The sequence below is a fragment of the Ziziphus jujuba genome, chromosome 2 (genome assembly GCF_031755915.1).
Source record: "Ziziphus jujuba cultivar Dongzao chromosome 2, ASM3175591v1".
Classification (NCBI taxonomy): domain Eukaryota; kingdom Viridiplantae; phylum Streptophyta; class Magnoliopsida; order Rosales; family Rhamnaceae; genus Ziziphus; species Ziziphus jujuba.
This window is the reverse complement of record NC_083380.1, coordinates 34,016,433-34,041,717: the sequence shown is the minus strand read 5'-3', so window position 1 is coordinate 34,041,717 and position 25,285 is coordinate 34,016,433. Positions and strand designations below refer to the sequence as shown.

Sequence of the window (25,285 nt, the reverse complement as noted above, 5' to 3'; positions counted from 1 at the left end):
AATTAAAGTTTGCCAACACACACCAAACTATATTCATCAAAGTGCAGTTCCTCCTTTCAATTATGTCATTTGCTAAAGAGTGGCAAATATTATAAACTAGTAATTAATGCCACATTCGAACAAATAAATTATGAATGACATTGGGTTCTATCCAATCTCATCATGTCTACCATAATATTCATTACCCTATCAAACCTCATAGCCTTCAACTTTTTACTCTTTTAAAAATTCATTTTCATCTTGAATTTCTTAAAGACAACCAAGAAATCTTATTTCTTCCTAATAATCTCAACATCCCACAGTAGAAGAAAGTTATCAATATAGGTAATGAAATATATATAGTCTCTTAAAGCAAGTAGTGTTCAAAATACATAGAGATTAATGCCATAACATAAACAATTATTACAAATTCTGGCTCATACTGGTGCAATTATAGAAGTAACACCAAAATAAGAAAATTAATACAAGTAAAAACTTATAAACCAAATTACCACAAAATACCACATAAAGTCTCAAACAACTTATCATTCCTTATCATCTCCTATTAAGCCATCAATTTCCAACGGTTGATACTCTTTACCAAAATCTTTATCATGGTCCATGAGATCGATATAATAAGAAGAAATTTCAAAATAATCTCATTCACACCACTAACTCCATCATACATAATAGAGTTCAATAAATCCAAATAGTGGTTTTTATTTATTTATCTATTTTTTAATTTATCAAAATTGATAAATTTCCTACAAATCTCAAAGAGCTTATGAACAGTATTCATAAAACATAATACCTAAAATATAAAATCATGCATGTGATTCTCCATGATCATTACATAGCACTTATACAAATGTTTGGGGCCCTTATATAACGTTTAAACTCGACAGTATCATAAATATTTGGTATCTCTAGTGGAGCAAAATCTAAAGCTAAATCTACCTTTGCAAGGTCAAACATTATTTCAAAATCTTTAGTAGTTTTTGATAATTAGTTTATCCAATTTTATCATGGCATTTATAGGAAAAGTAGTAGGGGTGCTCCTAGCTGTGAAATATCAAATAACTAGAATGCGTTACATCATAAAAGACTATGCAAATGCTATCTTTCCAGTCCCCTTCAATTATATCAAAACACATAATATCGCTAATGTCCTCATAGCACAAAGAATACCCATACACGGGCCAGGGTCAATCAACCAAATCACCACAATCAAATGCATTGAACTAAGTTACCGACAAGATAATTTAGAACCTGTGATTCATTGTATTTAATCAACTTCAACTGCCATTCCAAACATCCTATCAAGTAAATAAACCATCGACATGGTAGCATAATCATCCGTATGGACCCTGGTTCATAAGTGGGAGAGAAAGAATTACATTTGGCAGTTTCATGAAATAGGCAAGCTAAGTTTTACTACAAATATATACTCAGTATCTTATCCACTATACCAACTGTAAATTGACATCCATAAATTAAACAAATTAAATCACATATAGGTGAATACATAAAATTACGTTTATTATGTTAACTTCTATTACATTGACAATTTCATAAGATGGACAAATTAAATCTCACAATAGGTGAATACTTAAAATTCCACACCACTATATCAACTAGGCACTAAGCCTTTGTATGTGTAGTGTGAACATGTGCACATGGAGAAGATCAATCTCATGCATATATATATTTTTATTCATAATGTCCCATCCTCCAATACCAAAATTACAAGTTATCTAGACACTAATTAATTAAATGGTTATTTATTTAATTCCATTTTTTGTAAGTGATATTAGAATAATCAATGAAACACAAGAAACAATGATCTTGAAGAAAAATACATATATTATATTAATTAGGAGATAACTTTCTTGTGGATCTATACAAATTAAATACTGTCTAGATCTACTACATACTGCCACCCATATTGTGGCATATGCCCATTACTAAAAGCATTAATGAAAAGAAAAAATTTAAGTAGGAATATATATAGATATTTATTTATGAGGTTAAAGTCAACAACTGATAAAAATTGACTAACAGTCAACATAATTAATATATTATTCCAACAAATCCACTTTTCAATTACTAAAAAACATGGCAATTTTAAAACTAGCTTGCAACTGCAGTGCTATTCATGCTATATCATTATCATCATCATTATTATTGTTAAACAAATTAGTATTTGAATAAACTTTTAATTAATTAATCATATGTATGTGTACATCAGTAGTATGTGTAAATTGGACTGTATAGTGGTAATTTTATGCACTTTCATCTAATATATGGAATTTGGTTTCAGTTTCATGTGAAGTTCCTTGACCTTTTCTTCACTAGTTAGGATTGGATTCCTAATATATTAATATAATTTCTCATAATTTTGATTATATTGTCTAGAGGCTATAGACAACATGTGACTGAGATTTCATATATTGCGTATATTGTCACAAGAGGAAACAAAGACATCCGCTAAATGCGGATGTTTTATTTTTTAGACTTGATATTAACTGAAACAAAGTCAATCTTAATTGAACAAATTTAGTATAATTACCAACAACAACAACAGCAATAATAATAGGGAACTAGTACCATACATAGGATGTATACATCTTTCTCTGACATTTAAAACCAAAAAAAAAAAAAAAAAACTTTGAATTGTTGAAAGTATTTTATTTGTTATCGGTTGAACAACTTGATATTTGAAAATCATAAAGTTGTTATAATGATTAATATAATAATATGTAATTAATATATAAAAGTATAAAAAATATAAATTAATTTAAAGGCCAAAAGTGATTTGAAAAGAAATTTATAATTTCTTATCGACATATAAAATAATAAAAGTACATAATAGTAAAAGAGAAAAAAAAAAATTCTAAAATGTAATATGTGATTGAATTTGTTATAGACAAAAGAAATGAAATAGTGTTCACAATTTTAAATACAATCAATACACATAAATACTAATTGCATAATTTATAATATGAACACATATACATAACACGTTCATATATGTATAACAAAAGTCACATACATATAATGATGGCCACATAGAGATAAAATGGTTATGTTTGTGTAATAATAGTCACAAATGCATAACAATAATCACATACACATAACGAATTATCATATATATGTAACATGGTCATAATACACAAGAACGGTCATAGATGCGTAACAACGATCATATATGAGTAAAGAATGGTTACATTTGTGTAACATGATCATATATGTATAACAAATAAATACATATATATAATAATGATCACATTAAGGTAATATAGCAACATATATGTAACATTATCACATATGTATAACAAATGGGCACATATATATAACAACAACCACATACATATAATAACTGTTATATAGAGGTAACATGGTCATTTATGTGTAATGAATGTTATAGATGCATAAAAATCATCATAGATGTATAATAATGGTCGCATATGCATAACAAATTATTACATATGTATAACAAATGAGCATATATGGTAACAAAAACCGCATGTTTATAACAACGGTCACATAAAGATAATATAACCACATATGCGTAACAATAGTCACAGATGCATAACAATGATCATATTTATATAACAAGGTTATATATGCATAACAAATTGACACATATATGTAACAATGATTAGACAGAGGTAACATAACTACATATGTATAACAATAATCATATATGCATAACAATCATCTATATATGTGTAACAAATCATATATGCGTAATAAATGTCACATGTCAGGACCCGTCTAGAATTCCTTCCCCGGAACCCTAGACAAGCCCTGATCCCAGGGAAATACCACCGAACCTTCCAACGGAAAATCCGGCAGCACCTCCCCTAAGGGTAGGACTTACCAAAAATTACCTGCACTGAAAACACACTTCTAAAAAACATCCCCTTATTCCTCCCACAATACTACAAGTTGATTCCACAAATTTCAGCACTTCAAAATAACAACAGCAGCAACCCAGTGGATAAAGAACAACTACACGTCCAATACAGTATACAGAGCATTATACAGATAAATGTGGAATTTATACAAGGACAGATAAAGAAATAATACAGATAGAGAGGAAAAAGGGAAGAAATACTTCTTGGACTTCGGCAACGAACTGAGACGTTGGGCTCGCCCCGGACAATCAACGTCTCCAACCTGGACCTAGGGGAACGGAATTTAAGAGTGTGAGATGCTAATCATCTCAGTGAGTGACCCTATCTACTGAACACCTTTAATATTAATAATATAAAAATAAAGGAATTTAATTAGTCCATACCGAACAATTGCATAAATAAATAAATAAACATTTGAAGGTAATACTTTCTCTCAAAACCCTCACTATTCACTCCGTTGGAAATGTTCCCCTTTTAAAACATTTTCATAAAATCCGATATTCGTACTTCCCGAAGACCAAGGGACCAAATAATTTAATAAACAACGAAAAAATAAATAAATATCCCAATATAAATAAACTGCAATAAATTATAATAAATAATTTTTGAATACCTTTGGGGTTTAAAACATTATTTGCAAATTACACCTGACGCACCACACCATATACCGGTAATGCCCTCCGATACCCAGCATCCCGAGCACCGACTGATGGGGAGATTAAAGAGAGAAACTTGCAAACGGCACTTCGGCGTCCCGACAGTACCGCTGCTGAAACCATCATCCCGGCCAAGGGAGGGGCGGCTGTGGCCAATATCAAACTTGCCTGCCCAATCCAATGGCAACCACTGGAGAAATAATACCTGCGCGCTAAACCACATAATACTTGTGCGCTACCACGTGTCCATACACCAGAACACCAATACTGTATGAGTGCGTCTAAAACAATTATTATTAACCAACCGTACCGTTTTCCAAAATTACCGTGGGAAATATATCAAAATTTCACACTTACCATCCCACATATTTTTATTTAACAAATCGGTACGAAAACTTCAATAACAAATAAAACCATACCTTTTCTCGTAATACGAGATTCAACAATTGAAATACCGCAGGCATAATTTATAAAATTAAACCACCAACTTAAACAAATATTTTCATAAAATATTTAACCCAATTATGTCCGAAAAATAATATAAAATCCAAACACTACGAATTACTGAAAATACTCGCTCATGTGTAATAAATACCATTTAACCACAATAATAAAAATCGGGGATTTCTTGATAACCCAAAAATTCCATTTAGCACCAATGGGTAAATATATATATAAAATAATATTTTTCCCGATTATATTTAAAATACGCCACATGAGCACCAATTACAGATATTAATTTAATACCACATAAATACAATTAATTACCCTAAAAACATTTTCAAAGGTGGGTCACTCACCTAGAGCACGCAATTAAACCATGATCCACCATGGGATCAATTCCACGACTCACCGGTGCTCCTAGAACACAATTCACACACAGTCAAATAAATTAATATTTTAATCGGGTAAATAATACTCGGTACCCGGGGGGTCAAACACAAACGTTAACCAAAATAATCGAATAATATACCGAATCGAAGCTTGAGCGACGAGGATTACAAATCCAGTCTCCATCGACCCCAATTCCGCCGGAGGTGGCCGGAAAGCTTCGGCCGAATTTAAACTTGAGGGATCTCTCAAACGGCGGGGATTTTGGGCAATCTAACCCCGGAAATGGACTCAGAGGGGTCGAAAATGGTGGGATAAAGGTATGGGTCGGGCTGGGTTGGTCGGAAACGGCGAGAATCGCCGGAAAAACATAACCGGCCGCCGCCGGCATCACCGGCCCGATCTGGGCGCGTCCGGCGGCGACTGGCCGGGAAATTTGGTGGCTGAGGTCACGAGGAGATGGGCTACACTAGTGGCCGGCGCGTGTGGCATTCCGGAGACTTAAATCCGGCCAAACGGTGGTCAAACAGAGAGAGGGAGAGAGTCAAAGGAGAGAGAGAGAGAGAAGTCTGCTGGTTTTTTGATGGCTCGGGGAAGAAGAAGGGAAAAAAAAAAGAAAAAAAAGAAAAAGAGAAGAGAAGGAGGTGTTTTTCCCACGTGGGGAAAAAGAAAAGAAAAAGAAAAAGAAAAGAAAAAGGAAAGAAAAAGGAAAAATAAAAATAATTAAATAATTAAACAATAATATTATTATTTAAAATAATAATAAAAATAATATAATTTTACACATGGTTGACATGTGGCTTCTCAACATGGTGACACATGGTCACCTTCATTAAGTCACACGTGGCACATCGTTACGCATTTTAAAAAAATAATATTAAAATAATACAGTATTTGAAAAACTCTACAGGTCCATAACTTTCAAACCACATGTCCAAATTGGACGTGCCGCTAGTCTACGGACTCGTATCGACGAGCACTTTACAACCGTGCATGAGTCAAAGCTCAACCTTCCATGAATAAAAAGTCAACTCCGGCACCTCTTGGACAATTTGGACCTCAACTTGTTTTGCTCATAACTTTCAAACCGTAGCTCCGTTTTCAACGTGCTACTAGTCTACGAACTCGTGCCAATGTGTACTTCGTAACGGTACCTCAATCAACCTAGAATTCCAACCGGGTCAAAAAGTCAACTTTTGACCCCTTTGGTCAACGGTCAAAGTCAAAGTCAACGGTCAACGTGCAAAAATTCCGACATGGTTCGGGACGGGGTGTTACATCACATATACTTAACGAATGGTTACACATGTGTAATATAGTTACATATCTGTGACAAATTTGCATATGTGTATAATGATGGTTACATGTACATAATAATGGCTACATAAAAATAACATAGTCACATATGTATAATAATGATAATAGATGTGTAACAATGGTCACATATATGTAATGAATTGTTATATATGTGTAATATTGATCATATAGGTGTATAAATTGAACATATGTGCATAACAACTATCACATTGCGTAACATTACCATATATGTGTAACAATAGTCATATATGTGTAACAATAGTTACATATGCATAATGAATTATTACATATGTGTAACATAATCACAAATGCGTAATAATGGTTATAGATGCATAATAACGATCATAAATACATAACAAGTGATCACATTTGTGTAACATGATCATATATATGTAATAAATGGGCACATATTTATAACAATGGTCATATGCATGTAATAACAATTATATAGATGTAACTTAGTAATATATATATATATATATATATATATATATAACAATGGTCACATATGTTAAACAAAGATCATAGATGCATAATGAATATTATATATGTAGAACAAATGGTCACATTTGTGTAACATGATCACATATGCATAACAAATGGATATATATATATATATAATAGTAGTCACATGAGCGTAACAGCAATCACATAGAGATAACATAGTAACATATATATATATATATATATATATAAATCATCACATATGCGTAATAACGATTACAAATGAATAACAAACGTAACATATGCCTAATGAATTGTCACCTTTGTGTAACATAATCTCATATGTGTAATAATAGCCACATGAGTATAACAATGGTATACATAGGTAGCATAGCAATATATGTGTAATAATGGTCACCTATGCATAACAATAGTTATGGATGCATAATGAATGTCACATATGCGTAGCACACGATCACATATGTATAATTTGATCATATATATGTAATAAATGGATGCATATATGTAACAATAGTTACAGATACATAGCAACAGAAATAGATGTGGGATAATAATAATGTACACATAATAAAAGGTCACAAATGTATAATCAATGGGCACATATGTGTAACAATGAACATGCATATGATAATTGACAAATAGAAAAATTATGGTCATATATATGTAATAATGGTCAAATGTATATAAAAATAGTCATATAAGCATAATAATGGTCATATAAAGAAAATAACGGTTGCATAAAGGTATCGTGGTTGCATATATTATAATGATTATATACTCGTAACAATTGATACATATATTTAATCTATTGCGTGATTGTTGGAACAATAGTATAATTGCTGGAAATAGAGTATTTAATCGATATTATTAAATGTGATTTTTACATTCGGTAACCATTTGCTGTTTATGCCATTTTATTCTTCATTTACTATGATTTTGAGTTGTTGTTATTTTGTTAATTCAGTGATACATTTTGATGTACTTGTAGGCTTGGTCCATTGTCAAAGCCACAGATCCCCACAAGATGTAATTAAATGATATATCTTGAGCTGTATTATTTAGATTTAGGCATTCCTTGTTCGGTTTTTTAAATTGGCCCATTCTTTATACATGATTTCTATATGTATACAAAACGTAGAAAATTAAAAACTGAAATCAAATTGATATGTTTACCATATATATGAAGATAATGGACAGATAAATCTTACCATACCAAATATATCAAAAGAGATAGAAGTAAACTATAACAAACAAAAAAATAAATAAATAAATAATGAAGTTGAACGTAGAGTGATAATCTTGCCAATATAAATACCCAAATCATTGATGATTTTAAGGTACGAAGCTAGGCTTATGGAACATGTACACCACATCTAGAGAAATTTTGCAAATGGTTTCTCCATTATCGTTGAAAATGATAACCTTATATCTGTCACCAACAAAGTTACTAGGGAAATAATGAAGCCACATGTGACCTGCCTTTATTGAAAGGATACTTATGACACATGATGTTTTTTTGGATGAATCTTTCCTTCAGCCTATTGGTATCTAGGTACCAAAGTTGCAGCATCATCCACAACAATTTGTAATGAAAAAAATAACTTGTTGCACTCCAATTCAAAAACACCACAAATAATCATCCCTTTGAATTTGTTCCATTCTTTTGATTTGAAAATGAAGCTTATGGAATCCCATGCATGTTCATAGCTAAACTCATGTGGAATATCATGGGATGGAATCATAACTCGACTTTCCACACCCTTCTACCTCAGCTTATGTGATTTTTCTTGGGGTCACACCTATTAGTTGGTGCGCCAAGAAACAAAAGACTGTTTCTCATTGCTCCACTAAAATGGAATACTATGCGATGGCTACTACTATTACTGAACTTCCTTGGATTTGTAACCTTCTCTTTGAGCTCAGGCACTCGTGTTCTTGTGTCACCATTTAGTATGACAGTATTAGGGCCTCGTATCTTTGTGCAAATCCTGTATTTTACTCTCGCATAAAAGATGCTTAAATTGGACTTTCACTTTGTATGAGATCAAGTGGTTGGTAAGCAACTTCAAGTTATGCATGTTTGTATTTTTGATTAGCTGGTCGATTCTTTGACAAAGTCACTATGACAGCCCAGACCATCCATATGCGATATTGTTAGGTCTAAAATACTGATGATTTTATGCCATATTTATAGCTTAATATTTGTTAGTTTGTGCTAATTTGTTATGGAAAGATACTTAATTATGTATTTTTCTTAATCTAGGTGAAAGAGGAAGAATTTTAAGAAAAAAACCATAAAAATGGATTTTTTGGGTCAAATTTGGTGGGAAACAAGATTTGACCTCGAACGGACTAAGCATTAAAAAGATTCCAAAAAGATACCTTAAAGATTCCATAAAGATTCTATCGGGAATTTCATGATGGAAGTGAATGTCATATGAATCATCACGATATGAGGATTTCAAATGTCTCGTTATTTTTGAATTTCGAAGTGCGAGCAAAGAGTTATCATCATTTAAAATTTGGAATTTATAAAAAGGAATATTCTAGTTAAATCTCCACCATTGATCAAAAGAGGGAATCAAGGCAATTTGAGGATCAAGATAAAGACAAGTGGCAATAATTGATTAATTTATCATTAATGAGGCACATGTCATGTCACATGCTTCATTAAGGCTATATTAGACTAATTAATTATTTTTTTAGAAGGAATTAGATAAAAGAAAGTAGTAGAAAGCAAGTAATATCAAATTTCATTTTTACTCATGCAATTCGTCCAACCCTCTTCATGGCCTAAAAAAATATCTTCCGAGACTCCCACATTGAAAATAAAGAGAGAAAAAGATTCCCAAGGTCCTATATATATAGCCCCCACCACATTGAAGGGAGATATGCAAGTTCAGAGAGTAATTTAAGAACTTTTAGGAGGTTTAAATAGAAATAAACCAAATTTTGGGAGTTTCTAAGGTACTCTTAAGGGTTCTAGGGTTTTAAAGTTCTAGAGTTTTAGAAGATCAATTGGAGAGTTTGAAGGGGGCATAGAGACGTGGGCTTGCTTGGAGAAGAAAGCTACGACTTAGAGAGCTTTTGGAGGAGGATTTCATCAATAGTTTTTATTCTCTTCTCTTTCTCTTTAATTGTGAACATTATTGTTTTTTTCTTTATAATTATGGATGTTGAAATTATTTTTGCCATGAACTAATTTCATAGTTAGGGCTATGATATAGCCTTAACTATGAAGGTCTAATTATTTTAATATATGTTGAGTTTTATTTAATTAGTAATATGTTTTGTTAATAAATCATTGGTATGCTTAATGCTTTCATAGGCTGGAAGGATTGAATGATTTTAATAATATTTGAGCTTGGAAAAGGATAATATTATGGATCTCTAATAATTTACGTGAATGCATAATTGATTGGAAAATAATTATGTCTCATGCCATATTATTTGCTTAATCTATGCTTAATTATTTTGCATGATTTAATTTATAGGCCGGAAGGAATAAATTAGGTTATGTGAATATTATCAATTGTGAGTGAAAACTACTTTTGATTAATTTTGTGATTAAGTGTGGTTAACAAAATTACTAGTTAATTAAATTCACATATTTAAGTAATTAAATTGGAATAGTTAGTGGTGAAATCAAATGCCCTAGTATTCATAATTATTCAATTCTCTCTCTTTACTTGAAATTGATTGCTTTTGTTTAATTTAGTTTACTTAGTTTTCAATTACCATCTTAATTGTTAGTTCAAATATTACCAAAACCTAATTATCTTTGGTACTTAATTGCTAATCCCTCGGGTACGACAATCCTATTTTTCCACTTTATTACTTGAAAATGATTCGTGCACTTGTGAGTTGATTTTACACATCAGATATTGTCCTCTTTGGCCTGGGGAATCCTCTTACAACCCAGCCCTCAAGGTTTTAAAAGGCCTCGCAATGGTTAGGGGGAATCCTCTTATTACCCCTACCTACTAGTCCCACTGGCATGAGCTTCCAAGCCCAATCACGATATTGCCCACTTTGGATCCAGCCCGCACGGTTTTATGTTCCCTCATGGGAAGGCCTCGCAATGGTTATGGGAAATCCTCTTACAACCCCTACCTACCAGTCCCACTGGCACGGGCTTCCAGGCCCAATCACGATATTGTCCGCTTTGGGCCCAGCCCCTACGGTTTTATGTTCCTTCATGGGAAGGCCTCGCAAGGAAAATGTATTCACACCCACTTATAAGGAGTGTTTCGTTCCCCTTTCCAACCAATGTGGGACTTCACTATCTCACCAATAGTTTCATTCTCATCCTTCCAAGATTGGCATTCATGATGGAAGCTCAATCTTGCAAGGCATGTATATTCCTAATTGATTCTATTAGATTTATTTACGTGCATTCATATTGTATTTAGATATGGTGTCAAAAAAGTGATTTGTATTTAGATATCTAGCTTAGGTATGTAAATCAACCTAGATATGTTGTACTCTATTTATAAACTGTACCTAATTCATCAATGAAATAAGCTCAATATTTTCAACAAATTATTTGCTTGTTTTTAGTTTATCACATTGTATGCTCAAATACTGAACTGCAAAGTTAGTTTATTTTGTTTTTCAAGTGAATTATTTTCAAGTGGTTTATACTTCTATTTGAAATCAAAGCATGATGATAATTGGTTTATTTTTCTTCTTTGTTTTCCCTTTCAAGAGTAATTCACTATGAACAATAAAAGGACTAGTATCTTTGAAGACTTCATCAAAGTTTCAATATCATCATCATCATTATTATTTTAAACAGCAACTTATTTAGACGAAAAGCTTATGTCACATAACAAATTAACAACAGAATCTGCCACTTTGGGCTTTCCATTCCATGAAGAGAAAACAAACTTTTAATTATTTATTTTTGGGTAAAGATTGTTGATGCATAGATCTGACCTATGTACTTTGATGTGAATATTAAAAACTTCCTTAGGAATTGCCTACAAAAGAATAGAAAATATGAAGAATCTTGTGTGCATACCTTGATTTAGTTGAGGAATGAGTTTTTACAAAGTGCCTTTGAACTAAATCTTCTAATCCTAATGATTAGACTACATAGATATTCTTTCTTTCAACTAAGGAAAGTTTCGTTAATTTTATATCTTTCTTTCCATCTTTAGTATTCTTCTTTGATCCACAAGATTTTCCATTATTAAAGAAAAATGAACTTTCCTTAATTTAATTGCTTGCTGCCCAATATTCATATTGTAACACCCCGTCCCAAACTACATAGGAATTCTTGCACGTTGACTGAGATTGACCGTTGACCGAGTGGGTCAAAAGTTGACTTTTTGTTCCGGTTGAAATTTTTAGTTGACCGTGGTACCGTAGCGAAGTACATGATGCCCCGAGTTCGTAGACTAGTAGCACGTCAAAAACGGAGCTACGGTTTGAAAGTTATGGGCAAAATAAATCGAGATTCAAACTGTCCAAAAGGTGCCGGGAGTTGACTTTTTATGGTTGTAGAATTTTATTTTGACTTTTGTATGGTTGTAAAATACTCATTGATACGAGTTCATAGACTAGCGGCACGCTTAAATTGGACATCTGGTTAAAAAGTTATGGACATGCGAAGTTTTCCAAATACCGTAATATTTTTAATATATCTGGCTTGAGTGAACAGTATATGCCACGTGTCGCAATTTCAGCCAATCCCATGAGTGAACAGTGTCACCCATGGATGGCTTTTATTCAGGCAAAAATGCGTGAGCCGGCGGAAGGAAAGAGAAAGAGGGGAGGAGAGAGAGAGAGAGAGCTAGAGAGAGAAACCGACCGGCCACTATCACTTAGCCATTTTCCGGCCACCCTTTCCTCACACTTGCCACCCCACCTTGAATACCACCTGAAAACCGGCCGGCCAGCCAAAAACCACGGCCAACAGACCGCCGACGCGCCCGGATTGAGGCTTTTTCCAGCGGCGGCGCCGATTCTTTTAAAGCCAGATTTCTCCCCATTCCGGCCACCGTTTGCCTCACCACCAGTCCTATTGAGTTACCCATCACCAGATCTACCTTCCCACCAAAAATCATGGCCAGTGGCCACCGGACGCGTCGCCGGCTGTGACGGGTTCCGGTGACTACGGCAGGTCGCCGGAAAAATTGACTTTCCGGCTGCACCGCCCCTCTGAACCCAAATCCGGTGTCTCCTTTCCTCAAATCTCAACGGATTGAGAGAATCGAGGAGTTGAATTTCGAAAGCTTTCCGGCGAGATTCCGGCCACCTCGGGCCCGATCTCCGGGAAGTAAGACCGGATTCGTAATCCTTGTCACTCAAGCTTCGATTTGGTATATTACTCGTCAATTTTGGTTGTCATTTGTGTTCGCTCCCCTGGTATCCATTTGGGAGTTATCCGATTAAAATATTAAAATAATTAGTTTTGTGTATTGTGGATATTTTAGGTGCACATGTGGGTAGTGGAATTGATCCTGCGGAGGATCTTAATTGATACACGTGCTTGAGGTGAGTGACCCACCTTTAAAACTATTTTGGGGTGATTAATTATATTTATTTTGTGTTAATTTGATATCTAGAATTATGCTCATGTGGTGGAATTTAAATATAATTGTGGAAAAAATATTATTTTATATATATATATATATATACCCATTGATGCTAAATGAAAGTTTGGGTTATTAAGAAATTCTCGATTATTGTTATTGTGATTTAATTGTATTTATTATGCATGAGCAAGGTGTTTTCATTAATTAATTGTATTTGGATTTTAATATTATTTTTGGGCATGATTTGATTTTTAAATATTTTAAGGAAAATATTGGTTTAAATTGGTGGTTTTAAATTTTATAATTATGCCCGTGGAACATTATTTGATTGATTTTATAAATTGGGGAAAAATTATTTGTATATTGTTATTGGTGGATTTATGCTGGAAATATTAAAGAAAAATGTGAGAGGTTGAGTTCAAAAAATGGTATAATTCCCACGGTGAATTTTGGAAAAATTTCGTATCTTTTTATAATAAAATTTAGTTATTTATTTTAGACGCACTCATACAGTACCGGTGTTTTGTACTGTATATGTGGATGAGCGCGCAAGTTATAATGTCTCCCGTGAGTTACCATTGGACCGAGAGTAGGCAAGTTTTATATAGTGCACATAAGCCGCCCCCCTCCATGGTCGGGATGACGGTTTAAGCAGCGGCGCTGTCGGGACGCCGAAGCGACCATATGCAAGTTTCTCTCTTTAACCTCCCGCCGGACGGTGCTCGGGACGCTGGATATCGTAGGGCATCATTGGTATATAGTGTGGTGCGTCAAGTATTAATTTTCAGATAGAAATTTCAAATCCTAAAGTTTTTAAAATCGTATTTAAATTAAATGCATTTAAATTATTTTATCATCTATTTATAATTATTTAAATTATATATTTTTGATACTGTTTATTTTAATTTATTAAATCAAATTATATGAATTATATATTGAATTTTTTCTTTTATGTTATATTTCTTTCATGCAAGTATTCTAATTTTATTTTATTATATTTCATTACATTTTATTGGTATTTAGATTGTTTAATTATTACTTGATTTGTGAGGCATAAAATATTGGGTTTTGCGAAAATGTTTTAAAAGGAAAACCTTTCCAACAGAGTAAATGGTGAGGGTTTTGAGAGAAAATATTATTTTCAATGAATTATTATTTATTTATTTAATTATTTGGTATTGATTAATTAAAGTCCTTTTATTGTTATATCATTAATATTATAATTGTACAGTAGATAGGGTCACTCACTGAGATGATTAGCATCTCATATTTTTAAATTTCGTTCCCCTAGGTACAAGGAGTGGTAGACGTTTTTCCGGAGCGAATCTAATCTTCGTCGCTGTCGTAATTCGAGAAGTTACCTTTGTCTTCATTTATTTCAATTGTATTATTTCTTTCATCTTTGTTGTATAATTTCTATACTTAATAGTACTTTAGGAAGCTCTGTATACTGTCTTGGACATTTATGTAATAATTATGCACTGATTTCTTATTATTATTTTGGAGTGCTGCAAATATGTGGAATTAAATTGTAGTAATGTGGGAGGAATAAGGAGATGTATATAGAAGTGTATTTTTAGTGCAGGAAATTTGTAGTAAGTTCAACCGTTAGGGGAGGTTCTGTCGGATTTTTCCATTTGAAGGTCTGGTAGGGTTTTCCTGGGATCAGGGCTTGTCTAGGGTTCCGGTGAAGAATTTTGGACGGGTCCTGACACGTATCCTATCCCATAATACTTGAGATATGACAATCTTTCCATATATCACTAGCTTAATGTTCCAGGAAACCAATATAATCATCCCATGTATGTGAAAAATAGGGTTGAAGCTGAATAAATGCATATAGGTTGGAATACCTTATGTGACAAGGTCTATTATGAAACTGTTAATCCTTCCAAATATTCATACATAGTTTGGAATAGAATATGAGTTTAAATTGAATAAGAGTTGAAATATGTTTATGGATTGGATTAGATTTATAGGTTGAAGTAGCCTAATGATTATACCCAATCCTCTAAGAACATGTAAACCAATATAACATCAATAAGGCCAACATCAATTCTAATTCAACCAAACGTCTACTTATGAGCTGAATAGGTCCATGCAGCCGAATAGGTAGGGTAGTCTAAATAGATTCCTTAACCAATAACACTATCATTCATTCTTTTCTTTAATGTGCATATTTTGTCCCATATAAATATCACTATAACACCTATTACTTTACTATTTTTTCAATGCTACAATCAAGAATCATGAAAAATATTAGTAGCCACTTTATATTTTACTTTGATTTAATATAACACAATTTTTTAAAACTCTTCATAGGGTAAGAATTTGATCCATTTACCCTTCCTTTGATTTTTTTTTTAATTTCTATGAAAAAAAAAAACACATATACATATTTGTTCTAAAATTGCTAAATCTTAAATATTGATGCTAAATTCTCCCTTTCCCAATTTATCCCCAAAAAAAACAAAAAAAGAAAAGAAAAGCAAGTTATATATAATAACTATAGTTGTCTCAAATACACATTTAAGACTTTTAATATATTTGAAACTATTCCTTTTTTCTTAAAAGACAAAAAAAATTAATTATGAGTTTGATCATATTATTTTTATTATTATTTATCTTTAAGAATGAGTTAAAGAATTTCAATAAATAAAATGTAAATGAATCAAATTTTAATTTTATTATTAAAAATTTTTAAAAATAGTCCTATATTGAAAAGAAAGTAAAATGTGAAAGGGTTATATTGATATTTTTCCTAATAAAAATGTAATATTGAAAAAATAACAATTGAAAGGGCTATAATGATATTTATTCTTTATTTTTTGATTCTAGATAAGAGGACGGATAGCCCTGTTAATACGCTAAAACCATTGTTTTGGATGTTCAAATTACTTCAAAGTCATGAATCTGTAATGCTAATTGCATATTTCCACAACAAAGACATCCCATGTGTATGGACTTTAGGTGTCACCTTTTGGACATTTAGATGACTTCAAAGTCTTAAAAGTAGTGGATCATAATGCTAATTGCCTTATCCACATCAAGGTCATCCCAAGCGTGTGGATTTTAGATACCATTTGTTAACGTGTAGTTAAAGCTTGTTAAATATATCAAAAAATTATGAATGTGAAGTTCTTTCCAAAAAACAAACAACAAATGTGCGAAAAACAAAAATAAAAACTCAAAAAACAAAATATCAAATTGTGTTTTATTTATTTATTTTTCTCTTAAATCTGTAATTAACTGAGATGTTTACCGCTTACAAATAATTGTAGTTTGTAAATTACACACAAATTAGTAGAAAAAAAAAACAAAAACAAAAAATAAAAACCAAACACATTAACAATATAAAGTGTTGAGGTTTTCATGAAACTTATTATCTAGTAGTCAATTATGTGGAATTTTCAAAAATCTAGAGAAAAATATTGCTCTTGTTTGGCTATGTGCACATTTCTATTCTAAGTTCAAGTAACTCTAATAATAAAATAAAAAAGAAGAAAAAAGAAAAGAGAAGCTAGTGGGCTTTTTTTTTTTTTTTCCAAGTTATGCAAATTTGTGAAGGTTCATTTAATGTAAAATAATTAATAAGCTACATTATCCATCAACAAGGGAATATAGTTTTTTTTTTTTTTTGGATATAATTATACTCTTAAAACATTAAATTTGGTAATTAATATTTTTCTAATCCATTTCTAAGTTTTATTTTTATTTTTTCGGTCAGCATTACAATAATTTTTTTTCTAAATTTAAAGGGAACACGGGAATGCTGACTCGAACCGCGACTTCGAGCGTATGGTGTGAGAAGCACACCGCCAGGCGAACACCCCGTCATTTCTAAGTCATTTTATCACTTAACTACCAAAAAAAAAAAAAAAAAAAAAAAGGGGTGCAGGACAGATATTCCTCTGCCAAACAGCTATGGCTGAAATTTTCTTCCTTCGTTTGATTACTATTTTGTTGGCCATGGTTCAATGTAATAATTTCATGGCGAAGGCAAAAACCATTACCAACATAACCACAGACCAGGCTGCTCTTCTTGCCCTTAAAAATCATATCAATGAAGATCCTCAAAACATCTTGGCAACCAACTGGTCCACTTCTTCTTCCTCTGTTTGCAATTGGATTGGTGTGACTTGCGGTTCTCGCCACCAAAGAGTGACTGTCTTGGATCTTTCTTATATGAGTCTAACAGGCACCATTCCTCCACACCTTGGAAACCTCTCGTTTCTCGTTGAATTGCACTTGAGAAACAATAGTTTTCATGGGTTGCTGCCCAAGGAATTGTCTGGTTTACGTCGGCTGAAGTTCATCGACTTTGGATACAATAATCTGAAGGGTCAGATTCCTTCTTGGTTTGGGTTGTTACCTAAACTTGAAGCCCTGAAGTTGAATGGAAATCAGTTCTTTGGCTCCATGCCCCTCTCCATATTCAATAACTTGTCGGCCTCCTTACAAACGCTTGACCTCAGCGAAAACCAGCTCTCAGGTTAGCTACTTCTATGGCTATTATTATTGGCTTCAAGTTCCTCCTCTCATGATCATATATGTCTCTTTCAAGGCTTAGGCTATCCGGTAAATTACCAAAATGTTTCAATTTCATTTATGGTGGCATAACAATTTTACAGGAAGAATACCAAGAGAAATTGCGAACTTGACAAAGCTCAAGGAGTTGTTTCTTAATGATAACATCTTATCCCAAGGTAAATATTAATAAAGCAGAATTTAAAGGAGTTTTTGTTATATATATATATATATGGAAACTTTTTGTGGCTTTTGGTTTTATCTAATTAAATATACTTTTTGGGTCAATGCTAATTAAAAACATGTATATATACTAAAATTTTATATATTATGCAGAAATACCAGAGGAGATTGGCAATTATAAAGAAATGGAGGTGCTGAATATTGAAACCAATGAGCTAGTGGGGTCAATTCCTTGGGTTATCTTCAACATGTCTTTACTAAAAACTTTGGGTTTTGGTTACAACGGTCTATCAGGAAGCCTTCCACATAAAATTTGTCAAAATCTTTCTCATCTGCAAGGTCTATATTCGTCTTACAATCAGCTCTCTGGACCCTTTCCATCTGAATGGTTGCAATGCAAAGAGCTTACTACCATATCATTGTCCTTCAATTACTTTTCCGGGAGCATACCCATAAGCATTGGTAACTTGCCAAAGCTGAAAGTCCTCTATCTTAGCAACAACAACTTGAGTGGAGGTACCATAAACATATATATATATATATATATATACATTCATACATATGTTCTATTATCCATGATTTTTCTTGTCCAGATTGTCCAACAAAAAACCTCAGAAAGTGTCACCTCTCCACATGTGATGTGGTGAATAAAATTTTGTATAAAGCCCTGCTACATGTGGATATTTCCGGACAAAATCCTAGATAAAGTATCTTGAATTACAGAATTCCCTTTTTATATATATATATATATATTATTTTTATTTTTATATATACAAATATTATTTTTATGTCAAAATTTTTCTTAAGTGTTAAGTTTGAGGTTGACCATTTTAGCATACAAAGTTTGCATTGAAGAGTTTATGTCGATGCCCAGATATGAGTAAGTAGTTGATATTAAAACTTTCAAAAAAAAAAAAAAAAAAAACTTATGATGTTCGGACTCGTCAAAAATACGGGTACAGCGTATGTTATGAAGTGAAGTCAACCGTATATTTTTGGTAAACATAAAACTTTATCTCGATCGCCCGCGACTTTGACTAGGAAGCTGGGAGGAGAAGTAACAGAGACGTATTGGGACTTCGATATTTCATAGGATTTTGATTAAAAGAAAAATAATATTCTATAGGATAATGATTTTAATTTTGTAAAAGTAAGAGTTTTAGGTATACCAAAAGTCTTTTTTCTTCTCAAAATCATAAAAGTCTTTTTCTGATTTTTTTATTTTTTAAACATTCATTATAAGAGTTTGTTCTTTTATTAATGGCTAGAAGTTTGTTTTTAACCTATATTTCAAACAGCCATTATCAATTATTTATTTTTTATATATATATTTTTAAAAAAATATGTCATTATAAAATTACACTTAATTTAGATATTATATATTCTTTTGAGTTTTAATTGTAATTATTTTTTATTTGGATATAATATTACGTATGAGTTAAATATATTATTCTTTTTTTTTTTTTGGGAAAACATGTACTCTTTAACTTAAATTTGATTAACTAGTTATGTATATATGCTATATTCATACATTTGTATATAGTACAAATATATATATATATATATATATATATATATATATATATATATATATATATATATATATATATATATATATATATATATATATATATATATATATATATATATATAATTTTTCTATTATATAGATAATTTTGGATGACTTTTGTTGGGGACACATATCAGGCCAATAAAAATGGTCCAGAATTTCCACATAAAAGCCTTCCTCTATATATATATATATATATATATGTGTGTGTGTGTGTGTGTGTGTGTGTGTGTGTGTGTGTATGTATTGATGCCTTGTCTCATCTCAACCTATTAAACGTGTAATAAAGAATGAAAGAAAGAGGGTGTCGTAATTTATGATGTTTTACGTATATTACATTTTAATGTTATTGTTGTTACAAAATAAAAGCCTATAACTTTTTACGAGAAATAACTAAACCCTTTACAAAATATTAAATTTAGTCTTATATATATATATATATATATTTAAAGATTCTTAGAGGTAACCCATACCCATGTCCAAATTTTGAATCCTTATAGCCGTATCCTCTGTACCCTAGATTTTGGGAATAAAAAATCAGACTCCTAGGTATGTATCCATATCCATTACCTGTACCCGAGTCCAAGCAACAACATTGAAAAAGCACCCGAGTTTCATTGAAAGTACCCGAGTCCATTTTTTAACAGACATATGGAAATCATTGGCTATAATAGTTTGCTTAGAAAAATTATAAACATTAGTCCACATTAATTGTGCATTACATTATATATAAAACACTTATCTCTTGCAGATATTCCAAAGGAGATCGGTAACATTAAAGAACTGGAAGAGATGGATATTGGAACCAATGCGCTTACAGGGTCGATTCCTTTAGCCAACTTCAACATGTCTTCTTTGAAATATTTGGATTTATTTGATAATAAATTATCAGGTAGTATTCCAGACAATATATGTGATAATCTACCTGCTTTAGAAGGACTATCTTTGGCTCGGAATCAGCTTACCGGACCAATTCCATCACGATGGTTGCAATGCAAAGAGCTTCAGATTTTGTATTTCTTCTCCAATCATTTTACTGGAAGCATACCTGTGAGTATTGGAAATTTGACAAAGTTGAAGTTGCTCGATCTTGCTGAAAACAAGTTGAAAGGTGTGTGTGTGTGCGTGTATACATATATATATATATATATATGACATTAGTTCATTTGATAAAATTATTAAAATTAATTATTGTTACGTATTTTGTTATATATGTATCAATCATATTAAATCTTCTTGCTATTATTTTTTTCCCAAAATAATTAATTATCAAACACTTGTATTTTTCAGACTTTCCAAAGGAGATTGGTAATTTAAAAGAGCTTGAGGAGTTGTGGGTTGAAACCAATGCTCTAAGAGGGCCATTTCCTTTATGCATCTTCAACATGTCTGCTTTGAGAAGTTTGGATTTCTCTGAAAATAAGTTATCAGGGAGTCTTCCAGATAATATATGTCATAATCTTCCAAATATACAAGAACTACTATTGTTTTATAATCAGTTTGATGGACCCATTCCATCGCGATGGTTTCAATGTAAACATCTCCGCACTTTGTCATTAGCACATAACAATTTTACTGTGGAAGTTCCTACAAGTATTGGAAACTTGACAAACTTGAAGAAGCTGGATCTTGGGTTTAACAACTTGACAGGTATTACATAAATTCTTCTAGTTATTTTTGTAATTTTACTCTTTAAACATTGATGATTCTATATGTCATGCTTTAGAAAAATCATTCTAATGTTCTAACTGAATATATATATATATATATATACGCACACAAGTATATACACAAAAATATTTTATTGGGTGATGGAGCCCATTGTTATACTGCCTGACTACTACTTTGGATATAAGTGATCAACTTGTTAACAACTTTTGGATACTACGGCCCTGTTTGCCATAATTTCTGATTTTACTTCTATTTCTTCAAAAGTCCTTTATGCAGAAGTTACTTTTTATTAGCTTTGCTTAGAAGTACTTTTAGAGGCCAGAAAGACTTTTTGAAAATGACCTAAATATTCTCAGATTTGATATCCAAAAGGTTGGTATTTATAATATAATCAGCTACTATAAATGAATAAGAGTACATGTAGAGTTGATTACTTAAAATTGTATTAACGTTGTGAGTGCAGGTATGATACCAAAGGAGATTAGTCATCTATCTAATTTGGAGGTATTGTCATTGCAAGTTAACAATCTCAATGGTCAAATCCCATTTGAAATCTTTAACATCTCTACCATAAAGGAAATTGGGTTAACAGAAAATCAATTATTCGGTCATTTTCCATCAACCAGAAGTTTCCCACTTCAAAACCTTGCGGAACTTGTCATTGGATTGAATAGTTTCAGTGGGTCAATACTCAGTTTTATCTCCAATGCTTCTCAGCTCGAACGACTCGATGTGGGATACAATTCATTTTCTGGCTCTCTTACAGAGACAGTTGGTAGTTTCAGAAAGCTCCACACTCTAAGCTTAGCTTTTAACAATTTCAGCACGGCTGATTCTTTGGCTCTAAACAAGTTTTTTACTTCTCTAGCCAACTGTAAAGACTTGGAAAGATTGGATTTAACAAATAACCGGTTAAATTCAATTCTTCCAAACTCCATTGGAAATATTTCTTCTCTACAAATTTTGCAATAACTAATTGCATAATGAGAGGAAATATTCCAAGAGATTTTAGCTACTTAACTAGCTTAACAACCTTAAGATTAGATTACAATGAATTGAGTGGATCAATACCAACTTCTGTTGGAAGATTGCATAAGCTCCAAGGTTTATATCTTAATGACAATAAGTTACAAGGATTTATCCCTTCTGAAATTTGTCAATTAGATAGCTTGGTGGACTTAATTTTGGCTAATAATATGCTTTTTGGGCAAATTCCTTCATGTTTTGGAAATCTTAAATCTCTTAGAAGTCTCTCACTTAATTCTAATGAGTTAAATTCCACAATACCAACCTCACTATGGGGCCTTGTGTATATTTTGGAACTTGACCTGTCATCCAATTCTCTTGTTGGATCTCTGCCTCTTGGTATTGGAAGCTTGAAGGTCCTGGTAGTATTAGATTTATCAAACAATAAGTTATCAGGTAATATCCCTGATAGCATTGGAGGTCTTCAATCTTTGGCTAATCTTTCCATGGCAAGAAATAGATTTGAAGGTCCCATTCCTGCCTCACTTGGCAATTTGATAAGTTTAGAGCTCTTGGATTTATCAAGAAATAACCTATCTGGAACAATCCCCAAATCATTAGAAGCACTCTTAAGACTAGATTACTTCAACGTATCTTTCAATCAGTTACAAGGAGAAATTCCAAATGGAGGACCTTTTGCTAATTTTTCTAGTCTATCATTTCTGCAGAACAATGCTTTTTGTGGTGAACCTCGATTAGAAGTGCCGCCTTGCAAAACTGGAGCAAAAAAGTCAACTCGAAGTGCTTGGAAGTATATTGTTGGTGGGTTCACATCAGCAATATTGATATCGATGCTCATATATTTGTTTATAATAAACAAAAAAAGAAATGTTGACAATGCAAGTGAGAGTGACCCGTTTTCTGTGGCAGAATTGAGGAAGATTTCATACCGAGAACTTGTTCAGGCAACAGATGGATTCAGTGAAACAAATTTACTTGGTACAGGAAGTTTTTGCTCTGTATATCTGGGAAAACTCAATGATGGAATGAATATTGCAATTAAGGTTTTCAATTTAGAATTGGAAACAGCAATGACAAGTTTTGATAATGAATGCAGAGTGTTATACAATCTTCGACATAGAAATCTTATCAAAATCATCAGCATTCATAGCAGGATCAAGTTCAAAGCCTTGATACTCGAACACATGCCCCTTGGAAGCCTTGAAAATATGTTGTACAATCCAAGTAATAGTTTGAGCATGCTACAGAGGTTGAACATTATGATAGATGTTGCGTCAGCATTGGACTATCTTCATCATGCTATTCACCACCTGTTGTTCATTGTGATATAAAGCCTAGCAACGTACTTCTTGATGATGATTTGGTTGGTCATGTGGCTGATTTTGGCAATGCAAAAGTTCTAAGTGGAACAGAGCCAATGATACAAACCATGACACTAGCCACTATTGGATACATGGCCCCAGGTAACAGTTTCACTTCCTTTTATTTATTTTGATGTTTCCAAATGATAATATTGCAATTTTATTAACTTTTTCTTTTCTGTAAATATTATAATAATTACATGCACAGTATGGACAAGAGGGAATTGTTTCTACAAAAGGCGATGTGTATAGTTATGGTATTGTCCTTATGGAAACTTTCACGAGAAAGAAGCCTACTGATAAGATGTTTGATGGAGATTTGAGCCTGATGAGATGGGTGAAAGAGTTACTTCCTTATGATGTTACTCAAGTTGTGGATACTAATTTGCTGAGAGAAAACTTTTCTGCTGTGAAGGATTGTTTTTCATCAATAATGGAATTGGCCTTGAATTGTACTGCAGAGTTACCTGAAGACAGAACACTTATGAAAGATGTTATAGGTGCACTTTGCAAGATCAAAATGAAGTTCTTGAAGGCCATAGAGTGAGTATAAGAGAAATTCCCTGTCTAATCATGAATTTTTGGCATTTCCGTGTGGTTACCTTAATATATATATATATATATATATATAGTACATTCATTCGTATAATATTATAAATGAATACCCTTTGACTTCTCACTCACTTCTCTATATTTTGACTCTACTTCTATGGCAGATCCACGGCCAACACTGATCAACCATCAACGTCCAGACCAGCACCTTCCATTGTTCCAATCGATGACAGCTCTGATGACTCTGATTAGGGACAACCATTATCTTTCTTAAATCAACATGCACCAAGTCCAAAACCATCAAAATTTTCAACATATTTGGTAACCATTCGATGTTTCTGCCATTTTATTCTTCATTTACTATGATTTTGAGCTGTCGTTATTTTCTTAATTCAATGATACATTTTGAGGTACTTGTAGGCTTGGCCCAGTAATAAAGCTACTAAGAGTACACTTCTAGGTTCAGGTTCAACCCGTTTGTAATAAAAAAATAAAATAAAAATGATACATTTTGAGCTGTGTTTTGCAGATTTAGGCATTTCTTGTTTTGGTTTTTTGAATTGGTCTACTCTTTATACATGATTTCTATATGAATACAAAATATCGAAAATTAAAAACTGAAATCAAATTGATATGCTAACCATACATACGAAGACAGTTAACAGAGAAATCATACTGTGCTCAATGTTTCAAAGAGATATGAATTAAACTGTAACAAAAAGAG

The 25,285-nt window shown here is 32.3% G+C and overlaps 1 protein-coding gene across 1 annotated transcript; it reads left to right on the top strand.

Moving 5' to 3' along the window:
• The first annotated feature begins 17,431 nt into the window (after positions 1-17,431).
• Positions 17,432-25,078, top strand: LOC107419673 (receptor kinase-like protein Xa21). Its single transcript, XM_048472946.2, is given in 11 exon segments — positions 17,432-18,202; positions 18,342-18,416; positions 18,574-18,936; positions 20,742-21,101; positions 21,281-21,640; positions 22,125-22,165; positions 23,356-23,449; positions 23,558-23,944; positions 23,947-24,111; positions 24,218-24,552; positions 24,726-25,078. Coding segments are annotated over 10 exon segments (2,457 nt in total). The 5' UTR covers positions 17,432-17,634; the 3' UTR covers positions 24,262-24,552; positions 24,726-25,078.
• The last annotated feature ends 207 nt before the right edge of the window (positions 25,079-25,285 follow it).